This window comes from Takifugu flavidus, chromosome 2 (assembly GCF_003711565.1).
Source record: "Takifugu flavidus isolate HTHZ2018 chromosome 2, ASM371156v2, whole genome shotgun sequence".
In the NCBI taxonomy this organism is placed as follows: Eukaryota; Metazoa; Chordata; class Actinopteri; order Tetraodontiformes; family Tetraodontidae; genus Takifugu; species Takifugu flavidus.
The window spans coordinates 4,694,554-4,710,408 of record NC_079521.1 but is presented as its reverse complement, the minus strand read 5'-3'; the positions used below and the strand labels follow the sequence as shown (position 1 = coordinate 4,710,408).

The following is a 15,855-nucleotide window of genomic DNA, read 5'->3' as shown; positions in this document are numbered from 1 at the left end:
AAATGTCCGCATTTAATTAGTAAAATTACCATTCTAGTTAAAATTTACTTGAGTGCTATTTACAGTTACAGCTAGTTTTCAATCCCTCACACGATGGTATATTCCTAAACGACTTTACTAGGGATCAACCATCACGGGCGCGTGGGCGGGGCGATAAAAACCCGTGATCTATCTCGGGCGCCCACTAGGGGCGCTAAAACCCCAACACCATTGAGCGTGCAGCTCTCGAGACAGAAAAAGAAGAGGTTGCCATATTGCAGTGATACAGCGACTTTACTAAATAGCCTAGTTGGTTTCCTCTGTGAAAATGCTTTCTGCCCAGACTTTTGGAGACAACGGTAAAATGAAAGACTATCATTATGCCGGTCCGGTTGAACACCGGTTCTCTCCGTATGCGTTTAACGGAGGGTAAGTTTGAGTATATATTTCACTACTGACTGCTCGGTAGCTAAGGTTCACGTCATAGTTAGCTTGTATGCTAATTCATCTAACGACAATAGACTTAATGAAGGGTATTTTAGCTGAGTAATTCCTTCATCCTTATTTTGAAAAATGATTATTACCACAGCGTCACCAGATAACTCTGCTGTTTAACAGTGAGTTTATTTTACCATTAGTTTCAGTTTCGAATCTATAACATGGCGTCTAGCAGATATTACATGAAACTGTAAAAGATTTCGGTGGGCAGCGTGTACCATACATACACATACTCGTGTATTCATTTAGGACTGTATTAGCTGTTGCCGGAGACGACTTTGCCATCGTAGCTTCAGACACCAGACTGAGTGAAGGCTACTCGATCCACAGCCGGGACTCGCCAAAATGCTACAAACTGTAAGTGAATTGTTGCTGCCAACAGAGTAATAAGTGGCAGCCTAATACACCAGCTAGAATAAGTCATTTAGTTAACTATACATATTTTAGTGTACAATACTTTCAGACTACTTGAAATTGTGGTACTTTTGTTTAAATTATTAATTTACTAAAAAAAATACAGTATTTGTAATTTGGAATGTTCTGCCCTGATAATTAATATTCATTCCGCTCCTTCCGACCACAGGACAGACACAACTGTCCTTGGCTGCAGTGGTTTCCATGGAGATTGTCTGACCCTGACAAAAATCATTGATGCCAGACTAAAGGTGGGCTAGTCCATCCTGTTTGCTCAGTTTTGTATTTGCTTTTACACTGTCAAAATGAGTACCTGCTAAATTCTCTACAGACCTTTTTAGAGAAAAACTCCAGTTTGAATAAATGGCCCCCAAAGAGATTGATTATTGCAGGATTTTGTATACCGGTAGATGTTTCTTGTGCTCACAGATGTACAAGCACTCTAACAATAAGACCATGTCCAGCGGAGCCATTGCAGCCATGTTGTCAACCATTCTGTATGGCAGGAGGTTTTTCCCTTACTACGTATACAACATCATTGGAGGTCTGGATGAAGAGGGTAAGCATTTCAGTGCCAACAGTATGAATAGTATCACTTTTCAAAATGTGTGCACACTGTTTATGTAATGAAATAGAAAAGCTACACTTGCTGCTTCTGATGTTATATGTGTATATTTTGTTGCAGTCTCTGTTATAGCTTACATTTGTTTTAATGTTTGTGATGCAGGAAAGGGGGCAGTATATAGTTTTGACCCAGTAGGCTCCTACCAGAGAGACACCTACAAAGCTGGAGGATCAGCAAGTGCCATGCTGCAGCCACTTCTAGACAACCAGGTAAATAAAACTTACTGACTTTAACATAAATTTGATGAGCCCAATACCTTCGGTTACAACACACCATGATTAGTTTCAGAGCAATTAATTAAAAGTGACTTTTCCTGCAGATTCTACTTTATATTTATGTTGTGTGCTCTTCCCCAGATTGGTTTTAAGAACATGGAAAATGTGCAGCAAGTTCCTCTGAGTCAGGAGAAGGCAATTCAGCTGGTCAAAGATGTCTTCATCTCAGCTGCAGAGAGGGATGTGTACACTGGAGATGCCCTCCGAATTTGCATCATCACCAAAGAGGGCATCAAAGAGCAGACCATACCGCTGAGGAAGGACTGAGAAACATGTTACTCTTTCTGTTCTTTCCACATTTACCTTGTTTTCTCTAACTGATCCAGGAACCTGTTATTTTTACATTCATAATAAATGTAAAATGAAATGTCTGCTCTGTCATTTATTCATTTTGGTCACCTGTGTGTTTATATGAGGATTGATATGAAAAGTAGATGGTTCAAAAACATAACTATGGATCTTTTGAATGTTCTGAGGTGGAAATAAAATATTTAGCCTAAGATTGTTAGGTGTTTACATCTGCTGGTACGTGTTTTTTAAAAATCAAAATGACTTTAGACAAAATTATATACTTTAATGTATTCAATTAAATGTTACCAAAACTCCTACAGAAATTTATACTAGATATTGTATTTTAGAATGTGGTTGGATCAAATGGTATACTGTGCTTGGTATAGAGGTAAGTAAAGACGTAACTTCATTGAGTTATTTGCATATATTTATAAACTGAACAATGAAAGGTCAAAGTTAGGTTTAAGTCATGTTTTATCCACACTTATTGGGTTGATCTTTTGGTCAAGATGTTAATGGCATCTTATGAAAACAGCACCCTAACATTAATACAAAATGTGACAACACTGATCTACTTGTAAAAGCTTTGTTATCTGATTTACAGAGACAACACTCAGACAGGTTACTTTTTTATTAATCTGATTAATCAGCAAGTGTTATTTAATTCACATGTTTTAATAACAAAGGCTCTCTCATATGACAGACACAGCAAGTGTCCTTAGGCGTAGTACTGAAGGTTTGCCTTCTTCTTCGCTTGCACCTCCAGGATTCCCTCCATGTAATCTTCGTGGTTCAACTCTGTGGCCCCACGTCGCAACGCTATCATACCAGCCTCCACACATACAGCTTTGCACTGAGCACCATTGAAGTCGTCGGTGCAGCGAGCCAGCTCCTCGTAGTTGACATCTGGACTGACGTTCATCTTACGGGAGTGAATCTGCATGATGCGAGCTCTGGCCTCCTCATTTGGCATGGGAAACTCGATCTTTCTGTCCAGGCGCCCTGAACGGAGCAACGCAGGATCCAAGATGTCCACCCTGTTTGTGGCAGCAATTACCTAAAAATACAATTAATATGTAAGTACAATACTGCCACTGGCCTGACCAAAATAAAATTTTGTTTATTCCATTCTTTTAAGAGAACCCAGCTGCTTTCAAGCAGTTTGGGTATGTGTTTAAACTAGTGTTCTATTAAAGCATCTTTACCTTGACTTGCATATTGGGCTGAAATCCATCCAATTGGTTAAGCAACTCAAGCATGGTCCTCTGCACCTCTCTGTCACCTGCCTTCTCACTGTCAAACCTCTTGGTTCCGATGGCATCTAACTCGTCGATAAAGATGATGGATGGAGCCTTCTCTTTAGCCAGGGCAAAGGCATCCCTCACAAGTTTGGCTCCATCTCCAATAAACATCTGGACCAGCTGAGGACCAGCCAGCTTCAAGAATGTGGCTTTGGTCTGAGCAGCACAGGCCCTGGCGAGGAGAGTCTTCCCAGTTCCGGGGGGGCCATACATTAGCACCCCTTTGGGTGGCTGGATACCCAGGTTTTCGAACTTCTCCTTGTGGTTCATTGGCAAAACGATGGCTTCCACCAACTCCTGGATCTGCTTGTCCAGACCACCAATGTCGCTGTACTGCTCTGTGGGGCGCTCGTCCACTTCCATGGCCTTGACTCTAGAGTCATACTCGGTGGGCAAAGTCTCCAGGATCAGGTAGGAATCTTTGTTGACACCGACCAGGTCTCCTGGCTTCAGCTTCTCTGCGTCGACCAGCCCGATAACGGGAAGGAAATAGGTCTGTCGTGTGGAGGTTTTAATGACGGCGCACTTTCCTTTTCTCTGAGAGTCCAGATCTACATTGGCCCCGTCCTCTTCTTGGTCGTTGGGGTCCACATCAAGCAACTCAATTACATTAGACACCAGGTACGGCAGGGTTTTGTTCACCTTTATCTTCTCCGTGTTTTCTTTTATCTTATCCTTCATTGCCTGAAGCTCGTGGGTCACTCGCAGCACTTCGCTCTTCATAATCTTAATTTCGCTGTCGAGGAGACGAGTTCGCTGAACAATCTCCTCCGTGGACATTTTTAATACTTCTTCGCCAATTCCATCTTCCACTTCGTCCCAAACTGATTTGTCACTCAGCGACGCCATCTTTGTTCTGTTTCGGTGAACTGTGACGCAGCGGAAAAGAAATATTTAACTTCCGGAAGCTGCTGACGTTCCAGCGCCTAACTAAAATCAGACGAAACTAAGCTGTGTCAGTTCTTTTGTGTCCCACATTTCGACTGCTTCTGTAAGTTGGAATTTACTGTGGTGCACTTGTACATTACAAAGCTGCTTGCAAAGAGTTTAGCTAATTACTGTTAATTATCTACATTGATGACTGCATGTTAGCTGCTGCGGCTAATTCTAGCATGGGAGCTAACCACTTGTGATAATCTGCATCGTTTCAGAAATTGTCGATACTTCCCGCCGTAGAACATGGCTCTAACGCTGGGTGCATGATTCACACGGTAAAAAGACCTGATATATATCAAGGCTCACTAATACGATTGAGCCAATCTTGGTAACATTAAGGTTAAATATTTTTAGCAATAAGTTGTGCGTGCTGCAGTAGTTTGCGTTTAGTTCACTAATCTTAAATCATTAATAGTGGTGACATACTTGTCTGTTGAAACTGTTGCTTTTTCCAATCTTTCCAGGGGGAGTGTGAGAAGAAGCAATAAAATTGGTGGATCTGCAGAGCCTTCTGTTTGGGTTTGACATTTATACTAAGAAACGGCTTCGAGGAACCAGATTTAAGTCATCTTGCTTCTGTTACTTCCTGCTATTTGGTAGCAGTGAACTACTGCAGAAGAGATGGACCAGAATAACAGTATACCAGGCTTCCAAGGACTGGCATCCCCCCAGGTATGCGTGACACCTTTGGTAGCAAAATAGCTCAAAGAATGATTCTAATGACATTTTCAGTACATGTTGACCAATTGGCCAAGAGTTGTATTACATTTTCGAGATCTTCTGGATTCTGGAAGGACTTTGATCTTAGCCTATGATTTCAGGAAGATCAAAGCCCCTTGATTTTGTTCATAATGCAACCTACTATGTTGTGTTTTATTGGCAATGCCATTTTTCTTTTTGCTCTTGGTCTTCTGTAGGGCGCCATGACACCAAGTATGCCTATCTTCAGTCCTATGATGCCGTATGGCTCGGGCCTGACACCCCAACCTGTCCAGAACACCAACAGTTTGTCTATACTGGAGGAACAGCAGAGGCAGCAACAGCAACAACAAGCACAGCAGGCAAACACAGGTATAACGATTCATATTTTCTCGAGTCTGAAATTCAAGAATTTTATTTTTTAGTTTAATTTTTATCAATATTTAATCTGTATTGAATATATGTTTGGGTGGAAAACTACTCTTTAGGGATTCCTGGAACATCAGGAACAACCCCACAGCTTTTCCATTCCCAGGCAATTGCAGGCACAACAACCACAGCGCTACCAGGAAATACGCCACTGTACAACACCCCACTGACTCCTATGACCCCAATTACACCAGCCACACCAGCTTCAGAGAGCTCTGGGATTGTACCACAGCTACAGTATGTTGAAATGGCCAAAGTGTCTTTTTATGAAGTGTTTCACACTTGACTTTACCTTTTTAGGCTCCTCATTTGAATATATATGCTCAAATTATCAAGGTTGGAATTAATCACATTACAGATACCAGCAGCTCCTGGATAACTTTTCTTAATATGCTTCTTATTCTTTCTGCTATTAGAAACATAGTATCTACAGTAAATCTGGGCTGTAAACTGGATTTAAAGACAATTGCTCTGAGAGCCAGGAATGCAGAATACAATCCAAAGGTGAGACTTGCATGCCAAACTACTTTCAACAAAAAAAATGATTTAACATTTGTCACATTTAGAATATACAGATCAATGATCCCTTTGCAACAGCTCAAACTCCATCTGCCATGCTGACAATACACAGCATATGTGTATATATATATATTTTATTATTTTTTTTATTATTATGATGCCTAGGGAATCGTCACCCAACCATTATTATCCAGTAACTTAAATCACTCAATTGATTTGCTAACACAGTGAGAATTTTACAGTCGCAGAAGAACTGTATAAGTAAGAACTATTGCTTGTTTTCATCACGGCTCTCAATTTCTTGCTTAGCGTTTTGCTGCTGTCATCATGAGAATACGAGAACCCAGGACTACTGCTCTCATTTTCAGTTCTGGGAAGATGGTCTGCACAGGAGCCAAGAGGTTAGCTTTAGCCTTAGGTAGCTTTATATAGATAATGCAGTAGTTTATCTTTTACAGGGCAATTCTTTCTTGCTTGCTGAGTATTTGATTCCTTCACGTTTTTCTGTGTCACATCTACAGTGAGGAGCAGTCAAGGTTAGCTGCCAGAAAATACGCTCGTGTGGTGCAGAAGCTTGGCTTTCCTGCTAAGTTCTTGGACTTTAAAATACAAAACATGGTGGGAAGCTGTGATGTGAGGTTCCCAATCCGACTGGAAGGATTAGTCCTGACGCATCAGCAGTTTAGCAGGTAACATTTTTCAGTTTTGTGAACAAGTAATGTTTAGTCTCATAGTTTGCACTTAATTCAAATGATGTGCTTTAAAAAAAGAGTTTTGGCTATTTAAATGTAAACAGGCACTGCATTTGTTGTGGTAAAGATAACTGTTGAAAAATGTCACCTAATCCTGTATCTCCAAATTATTGTGTTTTGTAATAGCAATCAATTTGGAGACTGTATTCACTGTTCAGACTGTTAGAGGGGTTTTGCTTAATTTTTGAACAGTTCAGCTAATCACTGTAATGATTTAATTAAAACCTTTTGTGTGTTCAAGCTATGAACCAGAGCTTTTTCCTGGACTGATTTACCGAATGATCAAACCCAGAATTGTCTTGCTCATCTTTGTTTCTGGGAAAGTTGTACTCACAGGTAAATGCCTATAATTTTGACTTCTTCTTTTGAAAAAAAGAAGTTGAGATTGCCTCATTTAAACAACTGTTAATGGAAGACATATTTGTAAAAAAAAATCTTTAAAAAGTAAACTATGACTTACATTCTGTTTTAAAGGTGCCAAGGTGAGAGCAGAAATTTATGAAGCATTTGAAAACATCTATCCCATTCTCAAAGGCTTCCGCAAGACGACGTAGGATCTACAGATACTTCTTTTACTTTATTCCCAACCCCTTCCTGTAATACTAAAACTCCTTGACCTGTAAAATTGGAGTGCTGGAAAGGGTTGTTTTACAAGGACATACATTCTTTTCTTTTATTAAAAATACTTAAAAAAACCAAACTTTTCCACATTTTTCATTTTGACATCACTTGCTTTTTGCTCTATTTTGCCTAATTTTTATTATCTTCCTTTCATTGTACATACGTTTTGTAAAGAAGTGTAAAAACCAGATTAGAAGCAGTCCAGTGGGACTTTGTTTGGAACAATTTAAATAGTTTTAAACCTTTGTTTTTATTCATCACCTCTTTCCTAAAGTTTATTTCCGATATTCCCTATTGAGTAGTTGCCAAATTGTTACTTTTGGAAAATGTTTTGGGTGAAACAAACATTTTTTGTTGTTTTATTGTCCCCATTAGTATTTCCTCAGTCAAGGTTTGCTCTTAGTTTCATTGAAAGTTTAAGACTAAGACCGGATGTATTCCACTTAAGTCTATATTTCACCAGGAAATAAACCATATAAATTATCGACTTTGCAAGTCCCATTAATTTTATGAGCACTAAAACACATGGTCAATAAATGTGTTAGTATGTAGAGCAGTATTTTAAAGTGTTTTTATTCCTTTTTGCCAGAATGAATGGCTTCAGTTTTCAAGGATCATACTTTTTTCAATACAGATGACTTTGGCTTTATAAATGTTCATGTTTTTAACTTGGTGTGCATCACAGACAAGTAAAACAGTTTTTGCTCTAATTTAGTCCCACTGTATGGCAATAAAGACATTTTTTCCATTTTGAAATGTCTGTTTCAGGTCGCTAAATGTGTCCTATGTTGTGAATAAATGTAAATATTGACTTATACTGATTTTTCTGTCATTTCATTGTCAATTTGGAAATGGGCCCTTATCAGATAAATTCAAATATCTAAGTCACTTTCTTATATACAGAAAAAGCTTATGTAAGTAGGCATTTACAAACAACAAAACAATTACTTTCTAAAATGTTGCTTTACAGACATTACTTCTAAATATATTGTGTTCAAATCTTTGTGTAATAAAGAACACAGCAATATATTTACTGAACACACATCAGGAATTTTAAATATAGAGGAAACCTGAAATGAAAATAATTGAGATTCAATTGAATGTGAGTAAGCCAACAGCTGGACAGAAAATCAAGAGATTTCTGAAGTCCATCACACATGAGGATTTTCTGAGTGTATGTGTTCTGAGATGAAGTCCTGTTTCCAGATGAACTCAGAGATGTATCGGTCTCCTTGGTTACAGCTTACAGAACATGTGTAAACTGCCAGCGTCCCCCAGTCAATACTCATCCCCATGGAGTCCACAGAAAGGCTGTTCAACAGCTGGGGCATCACCTACAGACAAATTTATGATCAATACTTCTCCTCAGCAGATACACACACATCTACCCACATAGAAACACACTAAGAATCTTCTCAGAGACAATAGCCTGAAAATAGCCCGACTACCTGAAATTCAAAGCATCTGGGGGCACCACAAGTGCATAGCGGGATATCATTATCTGAAGGGATATGCTGAGAAGAGACCCAAAGAGGAGAGCCCCCTCGACTGTAACGTAACACCTGAATGTCACAAAACAGCATTAGATGGATGGACATTTGAGACATTTTATACACTTGTATTTTGTTACCTGGTGAGGTTCTGATGCTATTTTCTTCTTAAACTGCTGGAATACTTTGTTATCTTCAGTTTCATGCATTGCCACCTCCTCCAGGTCTGCCTCTGTCAGGGCTGCAGGAAAAAAAAAAAGATTTAATCAGGCTAATCAAGTTAAAATAAAATAAAATTAATTTTACACCTTACAGCCTACTATGGAAGAATGTAGCGCACTCCGTTCCTCTTCAACCACTGTTGTATCTATCTCTGCTTCATCTACCTCCTCCTCTTCAGGTTCAGTGACCAGCTCATACTCACGAAACAGGAATGGTGAAGTTTTTATAGTGGTTGTTTCTACACAGACAGAAAACACAAATTGAAGTTTTAAGCCAGGAATTAACAGAACAGAATGCTGGACTAAATCTACAGAATCGCCATCATCTCCTTAATGTTTTTTTTTAAAATTATTATTATTTATTGTGTGGGCACAATGGTTGTTTTGTAACTCTCCCGTAGCATTTGAGGTCTAAGTTCCAAATAAGTGGGAGCAGAATTTAATTTTCTACAGAAAAAAAAGAGAACAGCACTCTAATCTCGATGACTCGTTCATTTATTAACATTAACAAATAACATCAAAAAAATTGCAGCCTGCATCGAATGTGAGCAGTTCTAACAAGTAAATATTGAAAACTAACTGGTGTTAGTAAGAACTATGCCTGTCACATACCTGGGCTGCTACACTCCTTCTTGTGTGTGTGTTTCCAGTGGACAGTCTGGTGGTGCTTTCCACAGTAGGTCACCATGTGGCAGCGAGAGCAGGCCTTGTTTCCAAGGCAACCACACACCCAACAAAGCTTCAACCCGGAGAGTAACATACTGTGGTCTGCTTCCGAGTTATCGGTGGGTTCCTCCTCTGATGGGGTCAAAAACAGTATTCATTTATCTGGAAATATTCTGCATATGACATTTTATTTTCTATTTACACAGCAGCTGCTATTATTGTACAACTGTGCATGGGGGACAAAGTTCTTTGATTGATTCTATAAACTGTACCAAAATCAGATTACCCAAGTTACTAACCTGAGTTAAACGTAATCTGATTTTTTTAAAAATCACATTTATTCCACAAATGTCATGCGATGCTCAATTGTTACCAAGAGGCCAATGTGTTCCAAGAAAATAACCCCCATACCATTACACCACCTACAGCAGCCTGAAATTGATACAAGGATGGCAGGATGGATCCATGCTTTCACCTTGTTTACATCAAATTCTGACTATACCATCTGTGTCTTGCAGCTGTAAATCAAGGTAACATTTTTTTGATCTTCCATTTGTCCAGTTTTGGTGAACCTGTGCGAATTGTAGGCTCACTTTCCTGTTCTTAGCTGAGAAAAGAAGCAGTGCTGTGATATTCTTCATTCCTTGGTTGTAGCGAGTGATTTTTGAGTTACACTTCTCTTTCTATCATCTTGAACCAGTCTGCCCATTTTCCTCTGACACACATCAATATGGCCACATGACTGACACTCACCATTTTTTGGACCATCTTCTGGAAAAAGACTGCGTGCATAAATTCAGATCAGCAGTTTCTGGAACCCTGGAACCCACCCATCAGGCACCAACAAACATACCATGCTCGAATTCCCTTAAATGCTATTTCTTCCCCATTCTGTTGCTCAGTTTAAGCATCAGGAAGTAGTCTTTGCCATGTCTACATGCTTTAATAAAGTGTGTTGTGGCCATGTGATCAGCTGAGTAGCTACTTGTGTTAACAAGCAATTGAACTAATAATGTGGCTAATGAGCGTACACTGATTTGGTAACATTCTGGCACAAACCTGGTGGAGGGTTGAAGGGGTAGAACTCATTCCTCCTAGGTAGCTGACTTCTGAAAACTGAGACAAACACAGATCTAGAGGACGTGTTTAGGAAATGACTTACAAGAGCAAAGACTAAACAGATTTGAGCTGAAGTGTCAATTCTGCTCTGCTGTGAATATAAAGTAGCAACAGAAGTAATACTGTTACCTTTTATACAGCTGTTGTTGTTACATGTGTAGCATTTGTCTGTTTTGCAGCAGAACACAAAAACTGTTCTATGGAAACTTCTCTCCAGGCCAAAAATTGGTGCATACACCTAAAAACAGGATAGAACGAGATTAAGTAACCACACAGAGGGGTTAATACAACTCAAAGTTTTAGGTTTAGTTACAACTCAGCTTAATACCACGTTCAGCGTGGTATGAAGATGAAGCATCGGTTAACAATCTTGAAATTTAGTTATGGATTTACTCATTTAAGAATAATAATACAAGTTTATCACACCAGTCTCTATCAATAAGCGCACAAGTTTAAATGACGACCACAGACTCCATGAAATATTAAGCATGTATGTTAAGGGGTAACCATAATTTAGGATGATCTCGTTGCCACTTACCTGCAGCAGAAAGGCCATTGGCAGGCGGCATACCTCACACTCTAGCTCGTGTGGTGAAGGTAAGTTTCTCTGGCTGAGCCACGCAGGCCTTCCTCCGACTTTACTCGGAAACTGTGGAGGCAGGAGTCGCCAGTGCTTCGCCTCCTCCAGGAAACCCAGAACCACTTCTGGTGGTGTCGAATTCATATCCCTTGACATCATAAAAACTCAGTCTGCCATTTAAACAAGGTATTTTAACAATATGTAGACGGCGTGAGTCAAGACAACTGTATCATCTCACGCCCACGTCCGAATCGTGGGTGCACCCCAAAAAACTTTCCGTAGGAAAACAAGATCAAATTTCTGTTCCGCTGTTGTCCGATTGTAATTTAAAATTCCGCGTAAACGCACGCACACACGCGCGCGCTCGCTCGCTGTGAGTGGTGTCACTTGAGCAGAGCTTGGCACTGGTCTATCCGTAGGAGGACTAACCGGACGCAGATCGTCAGAAAAAAGTTAGCAATAAGTGAATATACGTTCTTTTTGAATGGACATTATCTCTTAGAACGGACAAACAAGATTCAGCTCTGGCTGACTTAGAGATTGTAAATCTTTTTTTATTTAACCATGGGAACTAAAGTGAAGCAGCAGCCGAGTTATTTGACTAACCCTAACCGCGATAGGTTCACCCGGCATACAGCGCAGGACTCGGCGATGTGAAGTCTCTTGGAGCTTCATGTCACCCTCGTCGCCAGTGCAGAGTCCTCTTCGGGGCAATGAAGGCTACAAGTCTACGCCTGTGTCCTTCGCTCCGCCTGTTCCCCCGAGGAGGATCCGGAGTCAGGACAGGAGCTCCGGCAGGACGCGGCGGTCGACGCTGGGGCCAGAATCAGCGAGAGGAGCTGAGAGGCGAGTGAAGTGCGTGCTGGTGGGCGATGGAGCGGTGGGCAAAACCAGCCTGGTCGTGAGCTACACCACCAATGGCTATCCCACCGAGTACGTGCCGACTGCGTTTGACAACTTCTCAGGTGAAGACCTTTAAATAAACCTGAAATTCACCTTTATCCATTAAACTGCCAAATGTGAGACTAAATAAACACTGCAACCTCGAATATCATAATTCCATGCAGAACAACCACCATATAGTTTTATTGGAGATATTTTCCAGCTAATAAGGCAAAAAAAAATATTTTTACAGATCATCTGTCCTTAAACTTTGAGAAATTCTCTTTTCTCTCATTCATTTTTTTAACAACGTGTAAAAAGTAATAAGTTAAAAATTGTGTCTTATTTTGTGTGTGCATGTGGGTAGCGGTGGTATCAGTGGAAGGGAAGCCAGTCAAACTGCAGCTCTGTGACACAGCTGGCCAGGTCAGTGATCTCTACATACATACACATGCACGCACACAAATGCACACACAAACACACGCACGCTGGCTGAGAGTACAAGAGAGCAGCGTTTCGAGTTTAGGTGGAACAATGACTGACCTGAGGAACTGATGGCCAGAGAGAAACTATTCATTCTGTGTTACAATAGATATGTGTTAAATATGGTTGCAGTCCAGCACACAGGAAGTTTTTGGGATTTTCTTTCTTTGGACGTCTCTGATGAAGCAAGTCTGTTAAATGTGATATGTGATAATTGTTTCAAAGGGGCAGATGTGTCTGGGGCCCATTCATTATGTGTGGACAACAGCAAAAACTGTTTGTCTCTACATGAGAGGAGGCTCACAGCCAGAGGAAGGACAGAGTGGAAGATGAAAGTCAGGAAGGACAGATGGGACATTTCCCAAGTTAATCATCTCTTGTTAAAATGACATCACTCAGGAACAGACAATCCAATTCAACTAGTTTTTCTGCTTGATATTAAAAAAGAAAAACATTTTACTGAGTAACAAACTGCCTTTGCTTCATCTTCACTGTCTTGACTTCATCCAGGAAGAGTTTGACAAGTTGCGGCCCCTGTGTTACACCAGTGCAGATGTGTTCCTGCTGTGCTTCAGCGTAGTTAGTCCCACCTCTTTCCAGAACGTTCCTGAGAAGTGGGTCCCAGAGATCCGAAAGTATGTCCCCTTTGCACCACTCATCCTCGTTGGGACACAGTCTGACCTACGAGAAGATGTCAAGGTGGAACAACTGTATTCTGTGCTGATACGCATGATACGTAGACATGATACGCAGTGGATAACAGAGTTTTCAAAATGCAAGATGAAGCATAAACATGCTAAGACCTGAGATGCACATTTAAGCTGATCGATTATTTCAAAATTTTCCTCCATTTAGGTTCTCATTGACCTAGCAAAGTTCTGGGAGCGACCTGTGCAGCCGGCAGATGCGCAGGCATGTGCAGTGGAGATTGGAGCTGTGGCCTATATGGAGTGCTCCTCACTGACCCAAAAGAATCTGAAGGAAGTGTTTGACACAGCCATTCTGGCCAGCCTACAGAGCTGCAGCTCTGACAAGCACCCGCAAGAGAAACAGAAATGGCAAAAGCGAAGACAGACACCTGACAAAATGAAGAGTCTATCTAAGTCTTGGTGGAAGAGGTACTGCTGTATGACCTAGAACAGCCCCGCTGCCAGTTGGATCTCATTTTGGCTTTTTTCTTTATTGGGATTCCATCAATGCAGATGTTAGCTTTGCCTAAAATGCTGAACATGATCTCAGCAGGACTACGGCTGAAAGCTGAACAGAAAGTTCCAGGTCTATTTTTCCTGGTAATTGTGATTGGATGAGATCTACTGCTGTGCAGCAGCCGTCCCACAAGCGCTAATTAAACATGCTTTATCACTCTCATAACCAGGATGGAACAACGGATGGAGTCCAACAGGAGAATGTTTGGAAAATGTTGAGTAAATCTTTGGTTGCAGCTTGACTCTCAGGACACCAGACTCCCCACCATGCTGTCTTCTGGTCCCTGTATTGTCTGTTTGTTTCAAATTGTGAGTAAATCATAGGATACCATCCATATATTCTCTTTAACTGTGGTCAAGCTAAGAACCTAATTTGTCTTATGAGTGGTGACCATTAGACAATTCCCGATTTATTTTGGTGCCTGGTATAGTTGGTCTATTAAAGGATTTCACTTTCTCCTTTAAACTGTTCATGAAAAGCCTTAGTTTATTTTAAATTCCAGTCTTCTTTGTGTCTGCATTTGTTTTAATTCATGCTGATGAAATTTCTCCCCCTCATGTTTTTGTCAATGTAATCATGACTACTAGCTGTCAAAAACACGAAGAAGACAGAATCTTAGCTTCACATATTTTTTGTGCTCTACATGCTTCATTAACTGCCTTTAGTTTGTGATTGTGTTTTTTGAATTTAATAGATTTTAAAATATTTGTAGCCAGAAAAAATTACACTGATATTGGATTTTCTCAGGACTTTTTGAGGACAAGCACCCATCTTGTTCAATATTTTAGTTCTTTAGTTAGTTCTGTAGAGTTCTGACATGAAGACTGTTGCTGCAGCCAGTTTTTCTGCAGAAGCTGTGACATAAGTGAGTGAGTGGGATCACTGTGTCAACATTTTACTCAGCAAATGCTTTGTTTCTCGCTGCAGAAGAAGCATAATAAGTTGCTTGTCTTGCTGTTTGCATGTATTCTTGGAACAGGGTGGATTTTAGTAGGGTAAAGGTTATGATGTCCATTACAGTAGCTGCTATTTAATGAAGCCTGTCATCACTAAACTTGATTACACACATAATATTGATCACAATATTATTTATACTGAAAACAATACTTGTGTTTCTCACAGAGCTGGAGAACTCCAGATTTGTTTTTATCATTTCCACAGATGATGACGATAGAGGCCACAACAAAACCGCTTAATATCCCCTAATGGTGATTTGAATATGCACCAGCTTTGTAATGTTGAACAGATTGAACTCTGAAGGTGAACTATTTTTGGAGAAAATGTTAAGTTTTGACTGACTCTGTGTTTTGTTAAGGTTTTGACACAATTTTGTGGTTTTTTTATGTGATATATTAACGATGTGGTGATGGACGACTAAAGTGGGATGAACAGACATGAGTGAGCAGGGAGCAGAGGAAAACAACCACCATGCCGACTGTCTCTGATTTAGATTGATCCACATATACAGACAAGTTCTCTTTAATTGTGGACTTGATTGAGACAATCACTCATCCAAATACATGGAAATTTGCTATGACAGCATGACTGGTTTCAGGTCAAAGAATTCCACACCCTGGAAGGGGGGAATGGATAGAATGATTCATTCTTGAGATTTAATGGTTTAATTGGTTTGGATATCACTCAAAACAGACGTGAGCTCCCTCACATGGGACACCAGCTGAGAACCAAGTCACTCAGCTGGAGAGAAACATCACAGTGATTTCTGTTTTTTCCTCATGTAAAAATATTGTAACAGAAGGATAATGCTGCAGGAATCTGCTGATGGTGATGTTCCAAAATCTGGTCAGCAATTACACAAAGATATTTTTCTGCAGAGGTTTTAGAAATAAAGAATATTTGACTGCTTAA

General features: G+C 40.2%; 5 protein-coding genes across 7 annotated transcripts; 3 read left to right on the top strand and 2 right to left on the bottom strand.

The window, feature by feature from the left end:
* The first annotated feature begins 142 nt into the window (after positions 1 to 142).
* Positions 143 to 2,162, top strand: psmb1 (proteasome 20S subunit beta 1). The gene is made up of 6 exons (XM_057015574.1): positions 143 to 408; positions 727 to 834; positions 1,061 to 1,142; positions 1,321 to 1,450; positions 1,619 to 1,725; positions 1,873 to 2,162. Exons 1-6 carry the CDS (start codon positions 308 to 310, stop codon positions 2,056 to 2,058), a joined length of 714 nt encoding a protein of 237 aa, XP_056871554.1. The 5' UTR covers positions 143 to 307; the 3' UTR covers positions 2,059 to 2,162.
* A 536-nt stretch (positions 2,163 to 2,698) lies between these two features.
* On the bottom strand, positions 2,699 to 4,232 carry psmc3 (proteasome 26S subunit, ATPase 3). Its single transcript, XM_057015507.1, has 2 exons — positions 3,288 to 4,232; positions 2,699 to 3,139 (listed from the first exon to the last, which is right to left on the bottom strand). Exons 1-2 carry the CDS (start codon positions 4,230 to 4,232, stop codon positions 2,801 to 2,803), a joined length of 1,284 nt encoding a protein of 427 aa, XP_056871487.1. The 3' UTR covers positions 2,699 to 2,800.
* tbp (TATA box binding protein) lies at positions 4,139 to 8,156 on the top strand. Of its 2 annotated transcripts, XM_057015540.1 has the most exons (10): positions 4,164 to 4,374; positions 4,535 to 4,594; positions 4,784 to 4,991; positions 5,237 to 5,390; positions 5,507 to 5,684; positions 5,864 to 5,951; positions 6,276 to 6,367; positions 6,488 to 6,655; positions 6,960 to 7,054; positions 7,193 to 8,156. In XM_057015540.1, the coding sequence occupies exons 3-10, from the start codon at positions 4,941 to 4,943 to the stop codon at positions 7,270 to 7,272; spliced, it is 906 nt and encodes a 301-aa protein (XP_056871520.1). In that variant the 5' UTR covers positions 4,164 to 4,374; positions 4,535 to 4,594; positions 4,784 to 4,940; the 3' UTR covers positions 7,273 to 8,156. The 2 variants fall into 2 exon arrangements, with proteins under 2 accessions (XP_056871529.1, XP_056871520.1); XM_057015549.1 differs by lacking the exon at positions 4,535 to 4,594 and having other exon boundaries at positions 4,139 to 4,374.
* pdcd2 (programmed cell death 2) lies at positions 7,889 to 11,718 on the bottom strand. Of its 2 annotated transcripts, XM_057015517.1 has the most exons (8): positions 11,374 to 11,718; positions 10,965 to 11,073; positions 10,776 to 10,832; positions 9,663 to 9,848; positions 9,143 to 9,289; positions 8,970 to 9,070; positions 8,788 to 8,901; positions 7,889 to 8,673 (listed from the first exon to the last, which is right to left on the bottom strand). In XM_057015517.1, exons 1-8 carry the CDS (start codon positions 11,572 to 11,574, stop codon positions 8,491 to 8,493), a joined length of 1,098 nt encoding a protein of 365 aa, XP_056871497.1. In that variant the 5' UTR covers positions 11,575 to 11,718; the 3' UTR covers positions 7,889 to 8,490. The 2 variants fall into 2 exon arrangements, with proteins under 2 accessions (XP_056871497.1, XP_056871506.1); XM_057015526.1 differs by lacking the exon at positions 8,788 to 8,901.
* Positions 11,719 to 11,780: 62 nt separating this feature from the next.
* rhoua (ras homolog family member Ua) lies at positions 11,781 to 15,855 on the top strand. The gene is made up of 4 exons (XM_057015562.1): positions 11,781 to 12,380; positions 12,665 to 12,723; positions 13,291 to 13,479; positions 13,636 to 15,855. The coding sequence occupies exons 1-4, from the start codon at positions 12,089 to 12,091 to the stop codon at positions 13,915 to 13,917; spliced, it is 822 nt and encodes a 273-aa protein (XP_056871542.1). The 5' UTR covers positions 11,781 to 12,088; the 3' UTR covers positions 13,918 to 15,855.